The 12,602-nt window shown below is 44.2% G+C and overlaps 1 protein-coding gene across 16 annotated transcripts in view; it reads right to left on the bottom strand.

Annotated features, from left to right (window-relative positions):
- The window catches only part of mbnl1 (muscleblind-like splicing regulator 1), a 61,377-nt gene that overhangs the window by 1,870 nt on the left and 46,905 nt on the right, over positions 1-12,602 (bottom strand). For 5 of the 16 annotated variants that reach the window (XM_080778263.1, XM_080778262.1, XM_080778257.1 and 2 more), the window contains 8 exons: positions 9,109-9,327; positions 8,276-8,497; positions 7,263-7,502; positions 5,150-5,203; positions 3,727-3,880; positions 2,908-2,943; positions 1,481-1,563; positions 709-753 (listed from right to left, as the gene is read on the bottom strand). In XM_080778263.1, coding sequence (XP_080634389.1) covers positions 709-753; positions 1,481-1,563; positions 2,908-2,943; positions 3,727-3,880; positions 5,150-5,203; positions 7,263-7,502; positions 8,276-8,497; positions 9,109-9,225 — 951 coding nt within the window. In that variant the 5' untranslated portion in view covers positions 9,226-9,327. Of the gene's footprint in view, positions 1-697; positions 754-1,480; positions 1,564-2,907; positions 2,944-3,726; positions 3,881-5,149; positions 5,204-7,262; positions 7,503-8,275; positions 8,498-9,108; positions 9,328-12,602 lie in introns of all 16 variants that reach the window. The other 11 variants (XR_013965056.1, XR_013965057.1, XM_080778268.1 and 8 more) reach the window with 11 other exon arrangements.

Here is a 12,602-nt window from a genome sequence, read left to right as displayed (position 1 = left end):
ATATGAATTAAGACATTTTAAAGCACATCTTCTGACATTGTGATGAGTTCATTGCTGAAAAGGTTGAAAATGACAGAGAAGCAAAATTCAATACAAGCCACAGTGCATTCAAGCGCTAATCAGGCACCACATTGACTTCTGGCCAGGAGAGCGGGGTAGAGGGGTGGGGTGATGGGGTGTGGGTGAGGTGATGGGGTGTGGGTGAGGGTGGGGTGATGGGGTGCGGGTGAGGGTGGGGTGATGAGGGTGAGGGGAAAATTGTAAGTAGGGTGGCTCCCCATGTAAATCTACATCCTCCAGTTTGTTGACCTGCACCACTCTTTACATTTCAAAACCCTGGACTTAAAAAAACAAAACAAACAAAAAACAAACCCTGAACAGTATTTCATCTAGACTCATTGGTCATGTTATCCACTTAAACAAACTTATTCAAAACGCTGCTTTGCAATAACAAACAGAATTGCAGTCCAAATGGGGCAAGCTTCTTTCCAACTGATGGCAATTTAGAGCGAGATTACAGGAACGATGAGTTATTTTCTGAACTAGGAATGGGGTAAAGCTATGCCTCGCATTGTAACACCGTAAGCAGCAGCAGGGACAAAACAAGAGCCAAGCACCAAATGGCACAGATAGTTGCAATGCTGCACAAACAGCACAAACTGTGCAAATGGCTCTAAAACAAAATGGAAGAATCTACCTCATACATACCAAATGCATGTATTCGTTGGTAGTCAACTTTGATATGGAAGAGTCCTCAAAATGGGAAAGGACAAAAGTTGGTTTAGATGAAGGAAAACATATTAGATTGAATACAGTATGCTTTTCTACACAGTCAGACACGTCATTCAACTTGTCAAGCTAAATATTGCCTTAATAGTTTCAAAAGTATGTATGATTTTACAGCTTGTATATGTGATTTTGTAGCATCTTGTAGCATGTGTATACATGACGTTGAACAGTGATGCACTGTCAGATCCACAGTGTTAGTCTAACTCCAAGAGTGTACAAATGTAACTACGGTAAATTAACGCTGTGTAGACCCTTGGAGTTAAATTAACCATGAGGATTTTGTACAAAAGTGAAGGCCAACAAGACGGAGGGAGTACCCAGCCCACCCCCTCTGAGACGGAGGGAGTACCCAGCCCACCCCCTCTCAGACGGAGGGAGTACCCAGCCCACCCCCTCTCAGACGGAGGGAGTACCCAGCCCAGCCCACCCCCTCTCAGACGGAAGCATCCCAGATTCACCATGTGCATTGAGAGAGAGAGAGAGAGAGAGAGAGAGAGAGAGAGAGAGAGAGAGAGAGAGAGAGAGAGAGAGAGGGAGAGGGAGAGGGAGACACACACACACACACACACACACACACACACACACACACACACAGAGAAAGATAAGAGTGAGAGAAATAGAGGGGCTGTAGAAGGAGAGAGAGGGACAGAGAGAGACATAGAAAGGGAGAGAGAGAGACAGAAGTGCAAACCTGATTGGCGGAGGCAGCTGCGAAGGGGCTTGTGGCAGATGCGGAGGCTGCAGACACAGGAGTACCACCGTGCATCATGGGAACTTTTTTGGGGGGGAGGGAAAATCACGTAAGCAAAAAATCCAAAGAGGCGCAGTGTGTAGCCACATGTAGGACAGGTACCAGGCAAATTGGGAAGGAGGGAAAAAAAACAAAAAAAACAAAGGGCGTAAAATGGAGTCTCAGTTTAACTATCTCCCTTCCTTTCCTCTGCCAACAATGACAAAATATGACTTCACAAAAATCACATGCCAGTGTGTTTATGGTACTACAGTAGTCGCAGTAACTGTGTAGAATAAACCACTGACTACGGTATAAGAATAAACACATAATTAAGGGACCTTATAGTTTGTAACTAAACACCAAGAAAGCAGTTGATTTAAAACATGCTGTGGCATTAAAGCTGCAATCCGTAACTTGTATGTCCTAGTCGGGATAAAAACCTGTGTCTTCCACATGAGACCAAATTTATACCACTCTGGAAAGAGGCATTCGCAGCTTGCTTGGCCAATCAAGACATTACACTTTATGAACTTCAGGTAGTACTACTTGTCGGCCAGTAGGTGTCCTTTCTAACACCAGGGGCTACATTCTCCTCCAACCACAGCAGATGTATACTGTAGTACTAAAATACAAATCTATTCATTAAAATAAATTCCAGATTACAGCTTTAAAATAATCCCCCATAATTGAGTCTTGTAGATGAGGTTGGCAAGGCAGGCAGAGGAGATTTAAGGACACAAGTTATTACTGATCTCGCTTGGGTGTTTTCAAAGACGTTTCAATAGGTTAAACCAGCCAAAGCAGGGGTTGTCATACAAAAGAGTTGAGAATAGCCAGAGCCACTGGGGTGGTCAAGCAATACAGGTGTACATGGAAAAGTAACAAAAAGGACAAAAGTAAATTGAATGTGCATTAAAGACATTTAAGACTTTTATGTAAAAATAATAATAATAATTAAAAAAAATTACATTCTGCTATTGTTTGCGTCTTCTTATGCTTAATTTATACTGATTGGTAGGTGCCACAAATAGCCGATCTACAAGTTACAAGCTTGTAGATTGTCTATTTCCAGCACACAACACACATATAGTGTATGTATAGTATAGTACAAATCAGGCTTTAGCGGACATGTTCTTGCGCATAACTTCTCACATCATTATCCTACATACCTACTGACACCGTGACTCTCAAATCACCAAAACCCACTTTAAAAATAAGTGATTGAGCGAGGATGACCAAAACTTAATTAAGTACGTGACATGTAGGATTCTGCAGTTGGCAAGAACAAGCCACCAACCACTCTTTTTGGCATTTGGATGTTGATGATGTGCGAGTCACAGGCCAAAGAGCTTAAAGGTAACTGAAGAAGGAAAGCTGGAACCTACCAATGCCGCCTGAAGGTGTCATGCACAATATTGAGCCTGCCGATCATGCAGTGCAACAGGAAGTGGATTGGAAAGGGAAGAGAAATCAAAACAGCCCATCACAAAGTTCGTTAGAGTGAGGGGAGAGATAAGGTGTGGGGGGAAAAAAAAGGTTAATATTTTTTGGACAGCAGCACAACACAGCTCATCAGTCATCAGTGATTGGACAGGTGAAGTGATGAACTCATATTGGCAATCAGGAGACAGAGTCACGTGATACTTTTGTCTGAAGTGTAATGCATATCAATGTGTAATAGTGGTCATCATTACGACTAAGTATTAAACATTATATACACACTCTAGACAGAAGTGAGAAGAAAACAGCAGCTCTGTACAGGAAGCTAAACATAGCATGTTTGTTTGTAGCCAAACTGATGCAATGGATACGATTCACCAACCCCTCCAAACCCGATTCATCCCACCAAAGCTGAAAGCCCCCAGCGACCATATGTCATTAAGTTAATGTTGCATCAAAACCGATATCACATCCGTCTTCCAAAGACCCACATATTCCCCCCTCGTTCTATGCATCCATGTTAGGAGGAGTGACTTGCTCTGTTATTGTAAACTACAAACAGACGTCCCAAAACCCACTCTGAACATGGCGGCCATGCAAGGGGCATACAAAGCTCAGCAAGTTATGTTGAAGCTTTCATAACCTGGACAACTCTGGCTGGCACTTTGAATGTGTGCCATGCTGAGAGTATATACTGTATCTACCCACTATCCCCTCCCCTGTTGGTTGAGCCTTATCATTGGGTTAGCGTTGGGTAGCCATACCTGATGGGAGGAAAGCAGCCTGCTGCTGGAACTGCATGTTGGCCAGGGCCTGTTGGTACTGGAGCATGCCAGTGTTAAACATTGCTGAGGCACCGTTAGCCTTCTCCAGGGCTTGCCGCTTTGGCATGGGAGCCATGACACTATGGGGGATACCCTGCCCAGTCAGCCCAGAGCGACGAGGCGAGAGAGGGAGAGAGAGAGAGAGAGAGACAGAGAGAGAGAGATGACAGAGAGAAGACAGAGAGGCAGGTGCGTGGAGGAGATGAGACAGCGTGTAGGAGGGAGGCAAAACAAAATGTGGGGGGAAAGAAAAAAAAAAGAATAGTAGTTAAGTTAGAGGACACCGAAGAGACAACATCACAACATCCTGTTTGTACAATAACATCATCATCATCGTCATCATCAGCAAGCAAGCAGCAGTCTAACACAAATACTACACAAGCAGGAGCATGGTGCCTACTGTCGCTACTCGCTAACAAGCATATATACTGTACATATATCACATCCATACTTATCAAGAAGCTTCACTGAGATGATTACATTGTACATTGTGCTAGGGCTGACTAAGTGCAACAGAGGCAAGCGTTAACTAGTATAAAACAGCAAGGCTGCTAACAAGAGGTGGAACAGAGAGAAGCACAGAGAGAAGGAGGCTGCACTGCTAGCTCCATGATAAACTATGTAAGCCACGTTTAAGTGATGGTTCACTCCGGTGAAAGATGTCGAAAAAGGTCTCATGGCAAGGGTGTGAAATGAGCTGTTGAATTATTATTATTATTATGATGAGTCCGACATTCACAAAGCTAGGCACCATTACACCTGGAGATGTGTGCGATAATATGGTACATATTGTATGTCTTGGCATGAGACCATTCTTGAGGTCTGAATATTCATGACAAGGTTTGATGACGGAGTGAACTATCATTTGAACTCTAATCATCTGGGTGATTTTAATACAGACTGTTGTAACCCTTAGCCCCGCCCCTTTACCCATCAGTCATGCACTAGGATAGGAACATACATGCAACTGGTTGAGCTGCCCACTACACTAAACATTGACTTTGGACACAGGACTAAAGCCATGCCACCATTTGAAATAGATTTACTTCCATAACCCTCACTGGCTGTTGTTAGATAAGCTACGGGTGATAAATTGATTGTGGCTCCTGTCACAAACTACTGAATCTGAATTAGTATTTGAGGTGAGTTTCGATGCACAGGGATGCACTCTTGCTGGCCCGGAAGAAAGGAAAAAGCCACCATCAGTTTATCACCGGCAATAATGACAGAGCAACAGGAGGAAAAAAAACAACAACAAACATTGCACTAACACAAGGACGACAAAAATAGCTAAGTATCTTTGTTAAAACACTGCACTACGACAAAGCCACATGCCAAGCTAAAAGGTGAAAGGTCATAGTACCAGGTCAAAGGTTGCGTCGAGGGGTCGCTTCAGTGATTTGACAGCCGACTGAGTCTTAATTAGCAGGCAGCGAGCACATGATGGCAATGGGCCAATGGGGGTTCAAGCGCATTAACATAAACCAGCAAGCAGAGGTGCATCATGGGGGCAGCAGTGCAGTTTGGGTATAGGTGAGAAAAAACAAAAATAAAAGAAACAAATCATTGGAATGCAATATACAAGGGGATAACAAGACTAGGGCATGCACAGTGTGTGAATACTACTGTAGCACTACTGCTGAACAGTCAAATGTGATATTACTGTCAAGTCTACAATAAGTTAACTGTTGTACATAAAGATGAATGAATATACAGCAATATTGCAAAATTCTTCAATCGTTACTTTACGTGGGTTTCGCCAAGCATACTGGACAGAAAATTAATAGATACATTGTACAATTCAGACTCTTTCACTGTGCACATCATAGTCAGTGTCACATTACAATGATTCACCCCAAGCTCTCTGCTTTGCTGTATGTGCTGTAGGTACTGTATACTGTATATACATTAAGTATACAAAGAAAACAATTATACTGTATGTATTAAACAATGGTAACTGCAGTGCTAGTGATTTCAGGTGCTGTGACTGCGTGGGCTCTTTTTGTGACATACTTTCTGCAGCACAATGACTCGATTTATTAACGTCAACAGGAAGTAGAGTCGAGGAGAGGAAGTACAGGGAGAATGGTGTGTCACAGATAAAGCTTAAGTTACACTCGGTCGTGCATGGGTGACGGTATCACTAGCTAAAAAGAACAGATCTACAATCTAACAACCCGCTGCGGTGCGCCGGGTTGTTAGATTGTAGATCCGTTCTTTTTGGCAAGCAACACCGTCATAGTGTATAGAGTATAAATTAGGCTTAAGACAGACCACCGGACCAGGCCGACAGTAGCTCTTTGTCGTCCAACAGCTTCAATTGGCTTGTTGGCTCGTGGGGTGAGGTGAACGAGGAACAAGACAGTGACCCTGCCATGAAACCAGACCAGGAAACAAACAACTCCATACATTTCCTCATTTTGTGACACTGATGACTGGTGTGTGTACATAATCGCTGTCTGGTTCGCTTTCATATCACCCCACGTAGCACGGTCCTGAGGGTTTAATTTAACCCATACAGGTTATTATTATTTTTGACATGCATTTTACTGTGCGCTCTGTGGCTTCTGGCCTCTTTCCTTAGGGCCTGTTCACACTGTCCGCCTGCGGTGCCTGGACCTAGTGTGCTTTTTCTGCTGAGAATGAAAGACGTGACATAGTCCACGGCCAACAGCGCTATGGGTTAAGCTCAAGCCCTCGTGCAGGAGCTCTGTCTGGATGAAGCTCATTTTCAGGCAGCTTGAAGACCTGTGGGCTGGGCCAGCGATCGAGGCAACAGACACAATTTATTGCGATTGGTCCGCCATAAAAAGCAGACAGCGTATTTATCAAAAGGTATAAACTATAATCAACTTTACAAAAGTGCCTCACTCGGCCAAAAAAGCACACTTACTAGCACCTTTTAAAGGCCTACCTTTCTTATTGGTTTTACTGTAAGAAGGCAATGCCTTTAAAAGAAAAAGAAAGACGAGGACAGTATGAACATGCTCTTTCTGTGCTTCCCACTCCAAGCAGAATCCATCCATAGACACTGATATAGTAAGCTTCTTCAAATCAAGGCCCCATTTGGACCTGGGTTAAAACATTAGTTGTAAATTAGGAATATAAAAAATATAATCCCAAAACGATAGTACCACAGATTTGGACATCAGATTAGTGTCTATGGGAATCCTTGACAAGTGATCTAGCCTAATCAGTTTTTACTAGCACACACACACACACACACACACACACACACACACACACACACACACACACACACACACACACACACACACACACACACACGCGCGCACAGTGCACACGCACACACTGTATGATGGTATATATAAATTATATTATGTTAATTCTCATATGTATATATAAGACTGACTTGATCCAAGACGGCTCACTAGTGTGTTGTGTGCATGCGTCTGTCTGACTGACTGTGAGTGCAGTGAACGTTGTCTCTAAAAGATGCTCTCCAGGCTGCTCACCATGGCTGCCGCGGCCGTGGCCTGGTTCACCTGGTGCTGGGCGGCCTTGATCTTGGCCTGCAGGTGAGCCGGGGGGTGGAAGTACTTGCACTTCTCCCGGGAGCAGCGGCCTTTGATGTAGTCCATGCACACGGTGACTGTGTTGTCGTTGGTGTCGATCATGGTGCTGTCAGACGGGTGGGCAAAGCGACAGTCGTTCTCGCCCCGGGAGCAGTTGCCCCTCTGGTACTCGCGACACACCTTAGGGGGGGAGGAGCGGGGCAGATGGGACAGGAGCGGGGCAGATGGGACAGGCCATGAGAAGATGAGAAGAGGCAGTGTGCGGTTGTTACTTTTTCCTTCTGTGCCGTATGTAGGACACCAGAGGGCAGCACTTTCTTTCACATTAGCACTGACTAGCTCTGAGCTAACGTCTACCACGTGCACATGTTTTGCTTGCTTGCCACGCTGCATATCTGCTTCGTCAGTGTTATGTGCATCTGTGGCATGTACAGTATGCTATGTATTATACGTATATGCAGTGCAGTCATAGCCATACAGTCAAAGGAAAACCTAGTGGAAATGCAAGTCTGAGTGACAGAGGATCTAGAATGTGTAGGCTGCTTTGTTTTCCTGACATGATGACAATGAAAACCATAACGCAGAGGGAGATAACAGTGGTGTTTGTGCTCGTATTGATATGATTGTTTACACAGTTCTTAGACCCCATGTAAGAACAACCCAGACAAACTAATATGATTCAGAAGACAACACCGACAGCGCTGTTATTGTTTACAAAATTTGCTACAATTACAATCACAATTCGGCATTTGCACACGCTTATCCAGAGCAACTTACAAGGGCCACTTGTAAGTCAACACTCAGGCTTCATGAGTCAATTAGAGCCTCCCTCGCCCTCATGTGGATTGTTGATTTCTAACTAACTTTGATATAGACTTCACAAGGGCGCTCTGTTCATTCTGACCACATGGCCTCTGTTTGCCCGTGTGTCGGTGCATTCCATCTGTCGTTACCTCCAGTCTGTCCGTCCTCAGCAGCTTCTGCGCGGCTGCGGCAGCTGCGTTTGGGACCTGGTTGATGTTGGGGCTGGAGGACATGAGGACAGGGGCGCTGTGATGGATCTCCTGTGCCATCAGGCCCGGCGACACCGGCCCCAGGTAGGGGTTAAAGGCTGCGGATGCTGCGGCTGCTGCGCTGGCGCTGGAAGCCAGTCCCGGGCTCATCGAGAACATGGGCTAGGGAGGGAGGTGACGGTGAGGCAGGAGTGAAGCGGTGTTGGGTAAAACGCGTATGTGTTACAGACTGAAAGTGCCGTGGACGGAACACACAGAGGGCCCTAATTTCCGCGTCTTAAGTACCAGGTTTTATGAATTAACGGGACAGTTCACCTCCAAAATGTTTTTTTCTTCTTCTATCAATTAGACAATTACTCACCCCATGGAGTCTGGAATCCATGGATATTCTTTCGTTTTTGTCGCATTCTTAAGACAATAATTTGATGACCAGCCTCCCTGTGGAGACACAAAGAGTCTCCCTTTTACTTAACCCATTTTGGGTGGGAACCCCTTTTGGTATTAGCATTATGTTATGCTTTAGCTATTGAAAAATAGTGAAAATGCGGCACAAATCTTTGAATTTGTACATTCATTTGTACATTAATTCGTAAGACCTGGTACTACTTAAGATGCGTAGAATAGAGCCCAGAGAGCGGTAAGCTAGCGCTTTTTGCTAATTGTGAAGCTGCACAATGAGCAGCCGGCAACAACACAAATGTCAGCGCACATGATAATGTGTGAGTGCGCGCGTGCGTGTGTGTGTGTGTTCCTGTTCACGTGCTTGATCTCACCATGTATTGCTGTAGCTGTGGTATGTTCATACGTGTGTGTCCCCTCACCATAGGCGGTAGCTGTGAGCCGGGCATCATGGCGTTGGCCAGCTGCATCTGTTGGGCCAGCATGGCCATGTTCTTCTGCTGGATGAGGTTGTTCCGCCCATTGATCTCCAGTTGGGTCTTTAGGTGCGCAGGAGGATGGAGGTACTTGCAGTTCTCCCTGGAGCAACGGCCCTGGTGGTGGAGGGTACGGTTAGTATCAATCTACTGGGAGATTGTTTCATGCATTTCATAATGCCAGGTAATGACTATAAATGACAGGTCAAAGTAAAAAAAAACACATCCGTGTGAACTGAGTGGTGCAACTCCCCTCTCTCTCTCTCTCTCATTAGCAGGCAATAGTACAGCACTAATACTATCTCTCTCTCTCTCTGTTTCTGGCACAACAGCGCCCCTACTGGTACTCAGTCATGCTGGTGCTCATGAACACATACTGTACATAGGTGAACCAACACATAGGTGAACACGGACATTGCTGTTCTTTGGAGTGGTTGCACCACTCAAAAACAAAAAAACATAGCCTAGCCTACTGATCAATACTCATGATGTGCATGTCATATACTGGATGGAAAAATAATAGAATAGAATGGAATAGGAAAGGCATATACATGACATGTACAGTATAGTATACAGTATTACTTTTATTAAAAGGATGAACCCCTTGAGTGTGTGTGAGTGTGTGTGTGTGTGTGTGTGTGTGTGTGTGTGTGTGTGTGTGTGTGTGTGTGTGTGAGTGTGTGCGTGCATGCGTGTGTGTGCGTGTGTGTCTTGTACAGTAGCTACTGTAACTCCATGCCACAGATTTTAGGTTCGCCTTTCTATCTCGATTGATACTGAATACAATTTACAATTTAGATTATTAATACAGAGCGATTTACAATAAGCAAGGTAAACACGAGGTAATACATCATACATCAAATGCATAGATATAGTAATATAGGAGCACATACAGGAAGTTACAAAGTGTATTCCTATGTTTGCGCTATCTATGTTCGTGGTGGGTTTTACACTGTGAAAACAATATTTCATTATGTTTTTGCAGGTTTGTATATTTGAAAGAATCTAGGGATGTCATTGTGTCTTGTATAGTCAACTATTTTGGAGAAATGTAGCCTAGACGTGGCTTCTTTCAAATGCATACGACAGCAAAATATTATGTTGAATATGCTTATATAAAAAACCTATAGCCTTGGACCAAGACTGTAACAGATTACATTTGACTCCGACACAGTCTTGGACACTTTCTGCAATTCTGTGTTTAATAATGACCGAACTTAAATATACAAATTCAAAATATAAAGTTTATATAAATACAAATTACCCCAAATGTAATTGTGTTCTGTAATATGTTCAATAAATAGGTGTTTTAATCCCGTCTGTGGCTGAATGTCAATGTAGTTCCTTGTTTACACTACAACCATTGAGGAATACAGGGAACTCCTGCATGGCACCGACGGGATTAAAACATTTATTTTGCTGGGTAAGGTTAAATCTGTGGCTTTAGGGTAAGCACTTTATGTTTTGAATGTCAATTTGGGGAAGTAGGGGCATTGATTGCACACATAATTTCAGAGGGTATTTGGGGAATTACCCGAGACAAATGTCAGAATCGCTAAAAGAAATCTCTGGCAGTCTTAAAGTCTAAAGGCTCTCAAAAACCATACCAGCACAAATTATAAATTTTACTGCACAAGCCGTATAGCACAATTGTAGCACAAACAAATAACAAAACAATTGGAACATTGGAACCACATGAACCACATGAACCCCAGCGTCACTATTCTGAGCAATGACATAACAGGCGAACATGCAACAAAAACATGTCTGCGAGGAGATTTCGTGTAGAGGGGGAAAGAAAGCAGGAGACCAAGGATAGAGCCCTGGAGCATACCGGTGAACTTGTTGTTTGGCTGGCTGTGGCAGTGTGCTATAGTTCCACAGATGTGATCTGAACTCAATTGAAGTTCAAGTTCAAATAGAGTGTACTCAGTACACTGTACTGTACAGTGTGTCTGTGTGTGTGTGTGTGTGTGTGTGTGTGTGTGTGTGTGTGTGTGTGTGTGTGTGTGTGCGCTTGCATGTGCACGTGTGCGCGTACGTGTGGTGTGCACTCAGGTATGCAAGTGTGTGTGCCAGGTCAACGGAGGTTGCGACAGGCATCGTGGGACATTCAGCGAGGCTAAACGTTTAGCAGCCTATTAATACCATGCACTCATATGATCCATAGATGTTATATCACCAGCACCATCAGGAGGTTTATGCTTCAAAGCCTGCAGCATTATCTAAGTCAGAGATCCCTTTCTGCTAGCTAGCTGCTGCTGCGAGTATCCAATTATACCGCCGGTAGTCAGGGGAGAGGTGGGGGGCATCTAGAATCAACCCCAGAAGACTGAGGTCACCATAGGTCAAGACAGTCTGACACGCATAGTCGCATACTCACGTAAGCGAGAGTGCATGCACATTAAAAGCGTGGGCGCAACTGAGGTCATGTTCATGTTCAACAGGTGGCAGACACATGTCTCTCACACACACACACACACACACACACACACACACACACACACGCCTGCACACAAAGCTTTGTATTTGCTGTTTTTTCCTGGGCCGCACAGCTGAGCTGACTGTAGCAGTCTGAAGTCTCGCTTGCTGACAGAACTGTCCCCGTCGAGACTCGTTTCAATACTCCCTCCCTCCTCTCCTGCACTTTCACTCGACACTCGAGCGCCGGACAGGTGTGAGGCAATGAGAGGATAAGCGGCGGAGGACATTTAAATGACTACGGGAGTACGGGTGTCTCTTCACGGAAGAGTTACATTAATATCCAGTAAACCTAGTCTAAAGTGTCTGCCTGGAGTTCACGTCTGGCAGCTCTCATGCATTCTCACTTGGCAGGTGACAACCACATGGGCGGACATGTGCCCAATTACGCACTTTCACCCGGGCATCGATATATCGATGTCATTATAGGCGAAAACCTTTCAAAATGTTGAACTTTTCTTTCAAAAATTGCAGATCTACAAGCTCACAACATGTCACGTTTTGAAAACATTGAAAAGAATTTTAAAGAAATGCAGATCTTCTAGTCCTGTTATTACAGGTGACATTTAAAAGAAGAATAAAGAATAACAGATCTATACACTAACAACACTACGCAAAGCAATATGATGTGAGCTTGTAGATCGGCTTTTTTCTTCCTTTTATATCCCCCATTCTCAACCAGTAGCCCTACTTCTGCCAACTCAAGGTTCAAAGCTCCCCAGCATCTTCTCTCCCTTGTCTATGGTAATTCATGCCATGTCCCTGTCATGTTGTTTCATTAAGAAACAACTAGAGGAAAATGAACGGCTCTCTTAAAGAAAATGAAAGAAACAAATATCATGAAGATTATCCCTGTGATCCTGTTAGTTGTATATTTACTGGGTGAAGACTGAAGAGCAAGGGGCCAGTTG

Source organism: Protomyctophum bolini (genome assembly GCF_963924005.1).
Source record: "Protomyctophum bolini genome assembly, chromosome: 12".
Taxonomy (NCBI): domain Eukaryota; kingdom Metazoa; phylum Chordata; class Actinopteri; order Myctophiformes; family Myctophidae; genus Protomyctophum; species Protomyctophum bolini.
Note: the sequence above shows the minus strand (reverse complement) of the source record. Positions and strands in the feature narration are given on the sequence as shown.